Here is a 5,000-nt window from a genome sequence, read left to right as displayed (position 1 = left end):
CGGTGTATTACTTTGCGTTTCGATAGGTCATATAGTTTTTTATCAATCCCTGTTCAATGACCATGATCATTTTTGGAGAAATTCTGAGATTATAATGGGTGTGTATTGCACGGAATGTTCGTGTCACAGTGTGTGACATCATCGCCAGAGTGTAGAGGGAGAGAAAAAACTGTTAAAAAATAAATTTGAAAACTGCGCTCCAGGCCGCAAATTCCACTCTACAGAAATAATTTTTATATAGAAACGTAGGAAAATTTGTCTTCTCCCTCACAATCCTCTGGTAAAGCTGTCAGAGTTATAGTTTGGGCGTAGGACGCACAGATGATCCACCAACACCACCAACAGCCTCATTGGCTCCCATATTAAAAACGTAGGAAGATTTCTGAAAAAAGGGAGATGGAACAGTTTTTTTAGATCGCTCTAACAAAGCTATTTTTTCATTTTTCTTAAAAAAAACATATGTAGACGTTCAGGAAGAACTCAGGACGCTCAAAGTGAAGTCGGATCAATGATAGGTATTATGGTTTTGCCAAAAATGCTTTCTGTTCGAGGCCAGAAATTCCAGTCCAACTCTGCTGTCACTCTTTCGGAACTTTAACAGGTGTCAGTTAATTCTGTTGATTGCCTTTGATCTTTGATGTGATTACAGTTACAGATACACACACACACACACACTTTGAGGTTAAAGGGCATAGTTTGAAATCTCTAAAGAATCTCATCATAGTGTACACACACCGGCAGTAGCCCCCGTGGCCCTTTCAGAATTTCCCCAGAGGAAATTTTCTAGTTATGTCTTTCTGTCTTCTATGTGTTCAGTTTACGCTCCTTATTGAAAATTGCTTATACTTCTCTGACTTCTTTTCCCCATTGTTCTGTTGCTGTTTTTTTCTTCTTATCTTTGTCTGCTCCTTTCTTTTTTCCCATTCTTGTTATTTTAATTGCCCTATCTTTTAAGTGTTGCGAATTAGCACTTGTGCTAAAACACTTAAACGATGCATCTGGTCTGTCCTATGTAATTGCTATGTCCATATCAAATAAACACTAAATAAAGAAAAAACAAGTTTGACATTTCTACTCTAGCTTTTGTGAACACAATGATTAGCGTGGTTGAAAACGAGCCACCAGCCTCACCATCATGGAGATGACGGAGAAGAAGTCCCTGTTGCTCTGGACTCGGGCGAAGCCAAAAGAAAAGACGTATGTGAAGAGGATCATGGCTGGACCGAAGCCCACAGTACACAGGACCTGAGACACCAGGAGGAGAGGGGAAACATGCTCAAAATTAATAAACAGACAAAATAAATAATCCTTTTTTTGGGCATTTAGTTTCTTTTTCTGTTCATTTTGTGTCTTTTTTTGGTCAATTTGTGTCTTTTTCTGTTCATTTTGTTTCTTTTTCTGTTCATTTTGTGTCTTTTTTTAGGTCAATTTGTGTCTTTTTTTGGTCATTCTATGTCTTTTTTTAATCATGTGTTGGTCAATTTGTGTCTTTTTCTGTTCATTTTGTGTCTTTTTTTGGTCATTTAGTTTCTTTTTCTGTTCATTTTGTGTCTTTTTTTGGTCATTTTGTGTCTTTTTTGGTAAATTTGTGTCTTTTTTTGTTCATTTTGTGTCTTTTTTTAGGTCAATTTGTGTCTTTTTTTGGTCATTTTATGTCTTTTTTTAATCATGTGTTGGTCAATTTGTGTCTTTTTTTGGTCATTTTGTGTCTTTTTTTGGTCATTTTGTGTCTTTTTTAGGTCAATTTGTGTCTTTTTTGGTCATTTAGTTTCTTTTTCTGTTCATTTAGTGTCTTTTTTTGGTCAATTTGTGTCTTTTTTTTGGTCATTTTGTTTGCTTTTTCTGTTCATTTTGTGTCTTTTTTTGGTCAATTTGTGTCTTTTTTTAGGTCAATTTGTGTCTTTTTTTGGTCATTTTGTGTCTTTTTTTGGTCATTTAGTTTCTTTTTCTGTTCATTTTGTGTCTTTTTTTGGTCATTTAGTTTCTTTTTCTGTTCATTTTGTGTCTTTTTTTGTCAATTTGTGTCTTTTTTTGGTCATTTAGTTTCTTTTTCTGTTCATTTTGTGTCTTTTTTTGGTCATTTAGTTACTTTTTCTGTTAATTTTGTGTCTTTTTTGGTCATTTTGTGTCTTTTTTTGTTCATTTTGTGTCTTTTTTTGGGCATTTAGTTTCTTTTTCTGTTCATTTTGTGTCTTTTTTTAATCATGTGTTGGTCAATTTATGTCTTTTTTGGTCATTTTGTTTCTTGTTCTGGTCATTTTGTGTCTTTTTTGGTCAATTTGTGTCTTTTTTGGTCATTTTGTGTCTTTTTTGGGCATTTAGTTTATTTTTCTGTTCATTTTGTGTCTTTTTTTGGTCAATTTGTGTCTTTTTTTTGGTCATTTAGTTTCTTTTTCTGTTCATTTTGTGTCTTTTTTTGGTCAATTTGTGTCTTTTTTTGTCAATTTGTGTCTTTTTTTGGTCATTTAGTTTCATTTTCTGTTCATTTTGTGTCTTTTTTTGGTCAATTTGTGTTCTTTTTTTCAATTTGTGTGTTTTTTTAAGGTCAATTTGTGTCTTTTTTTTGTCATTTAGTTTCTTTTTCTGTTCATTTTGTGTCTTTTTTTGGTCATTTAGTTTCTTTTTCTGTTCATTTTGTGTCTTTTTTTTGACAATTTGTGTCTTTTTTTTGTCAATTTGTGTCTTTTTTTGGTCAATTTGTGTCTTTTTTTAGGTCAATTTGTGTCTTTTTTTGGTCATTTAGTTTCTTTTTCTGTTCATTTTGTGTCTTTTTTTGGTCAATTTGTGTCTTTTTTTAGGTCAATTTGTGTCTTTTTTGGTCATTTTGTTTGCTTTTTTTGGTCATTTTGTGTCTTTTTTGTATGATCTGAACTGTGCGTGTGAGATTGTGTTCAGACAACATGCGTGTTAAATTGGGGGTATCAAACCTGTAAAAGTTTGATATGTTGAGAATATGATTATGTATATTGTGTGTTGTTCCTAGCTGGCTACTAAGGTAGCAGCTAATGGGAATCCTTAATAATGAATGAATAAATGTGTGTCAGCAGCAGCAGCAGCAGCAGCAGTACGGACCACAGCCGTCAGGTTGCTGGAGGTGAGCAGGTTCCCCGTGTGGAAGCAGAAGAGGATGATGGTCATGGAGGAGAGGATGAGGTAGTAGAAGGGGATATCTACTGCTGCCTGGCCACACCAGTAGGCTGAAGGCACCAGGCCCGAGATACGCAGCGTGGACCGACACTTGATCTGGACCAGCAGGAAGAGACAAAGAGAGGAGTCAACCCACATATATATATTTATTTATATATTTACACTACTGGTCAAAAGTTTTAGAACACACCAACTTTTCCAGAATTTAATTGAAAATGATGCAGTTTAATGTCTCAGTGTACTCTGAAATTAATGCACATTTGCAACATTTAAAATTCTTTATTGAGCATGATAGTGTTTTGAAAGTAAAAAAAAGATTCAAAATCACATTTTATGTTGGACTAAAGGAGTAAAAAAAGACACAAAATGACCAAAAAAAGGAACAAAATGACAAAAAAGACACAAAATGACAAAAAAGACACCAAAAGACACAAAATGACTAAAAAAAGACACAAAATGACCAAAAAAAGACACAAAATGACCAAAAAGACACCAAAAGACACAAAATGACCAAAAAAAAAGACACAAAATGACAAAAAAGACACCAAAAGACACAAAATGACTTAAAAAAAAGACACAAAATGACAAAAAAGACACCAAAAGACACAAAATGACTTAAAAAAAAGACACAAAATGACAAAAAAGACACCAAAAGACACAAAATGACTAAAAAAGGACACAAAATGACAAAAAAGACACCAAAAGACACAAAATGACTTAAAAAAAAGACACAAAATGACAAAAAAGACACCAAAAGACACAAAATGACTTAAAAAAAAGACACAAAATGACAAAAAAGACACCAAAAGACACTAAATGACTTCAAAAAACGTCACAAAATGACCAAAAAAAAGACACAAAATGACAAAAAAGACACCAAAAGACACAAAATGACTAAAAAAAGACACAAAATGACCAAAAAAAGACACAAAATGACAAAAAAGACACCAAAAGACACAAAATGACTTCAAAAAAGGACACAAAATGACCAAAAAAAGACACAAAATGACCAAAAAAAGACACAAAATGACAAAAAATGACTTCAAAAAAAGACACAAAAAGACATGAAAAGAATTCAAAAATGGACAAAATAGCCCAAGACTCCATAGAGTTAAGTTGTTAACCCATTTCTTGTTCCCTGAAAAAGGCCTACTTGTATAATTCTGAAATGTACATTATTTTCCAGTTTTGGTTAAGCTTACCTTTTTTTATTTACCTCTGGCAGTTCACCACTTACCTTTGGACCCTTTCAAGCTGTTCATTTGACTTGAACTGCTTGAATTTCAATAAAAAACTGGAAAAATTGGGCTGTTCTAAAACTTTTGACCGGTAGTGTATATGTATATATATATATATATATATATATATATATATATATATATATATATATGTATATATCTATGTTTTACATTAACCCTCCAAACCTCTGAACTCCTATTAAAGTTTATTATTAAAGATAAAGACTTAATTTTCATATTTTTTTCATTATTATTGGTCAATTTTAGTCAAATTTAAAAAATAAGGGCCTAATTTCAAGAGAAAAAAAAGTAATAAAACCTGATTTAGGTTTAAATAGTTTGAAAACATTGTACATTTTTATATGACTGCAAAAAAATAATAATTAAAAAATCAGACCCATGGTCCTCAGGGGTCAAAAAGGACCCCATGACATCAGACTGGTTTTAGGACATGAAGAAAAAAATTATTAACAACTTTTTTTTCACCTTTTAAGGCAACTCATGACCAACACATTGATATATGATTTTCACTTTTTTTTTTCATTATTATTGGTCAATTTTAGTCAAATATACAAAGTTAGGCCTCATTTCAAGAGAAAAAAAGTAATGAAACCT

General features: G+C 32.2%; 1 protein-coding gene across 1 annotated transcript in view; it reads right to left on the bottom strand.

Annotated features, from left to right (window-relative positions):
- The window catches only part of abca5 (ATP-binding cassette, sub-family A (ABC1), member 5), a 75,438-nt gene that overhangs the window by 23,168 nt on the left and 47,270 nt on the right, over positions 1-5,000 (bottom strand). Inside the window, exons 22-23 of the mRNA XM_059325116.1 lie at positions 3,073-3,298; positions 1,132-1,245 (exon numbers count right to left, since the gene is read on the bottom strand). Of these exons, the coding sequence (XP_059181099.1) occupies positions 1,132-1,245; positions 3,073-3,298 (340 nt within the window). The remainder of the gene's footprint in view (positions 1-1,131; positions 1,246-3,072; positions 3,299-5,000) is intronic.

Source organism: Centropristis striata, chromosome 21 (assembly GCF_030273125.1).
Source record: "Centropristis striata isolate RG_2023a ecotype Rhode Island chromosome 21, C.striata_1.0, whole genome shotgun sequence".
Lineage (NCBI taxonomy): Eukaryota > Metazoa > Chordata > Actinopteri > Perciformes > Serranidae > Centropristis > Centropristis striata.
The sequence above is the reverse complement of the archived record's forward strand: the minus strand, read 5'-3'. Positions and strand labels throughout refer to the sequence as shown.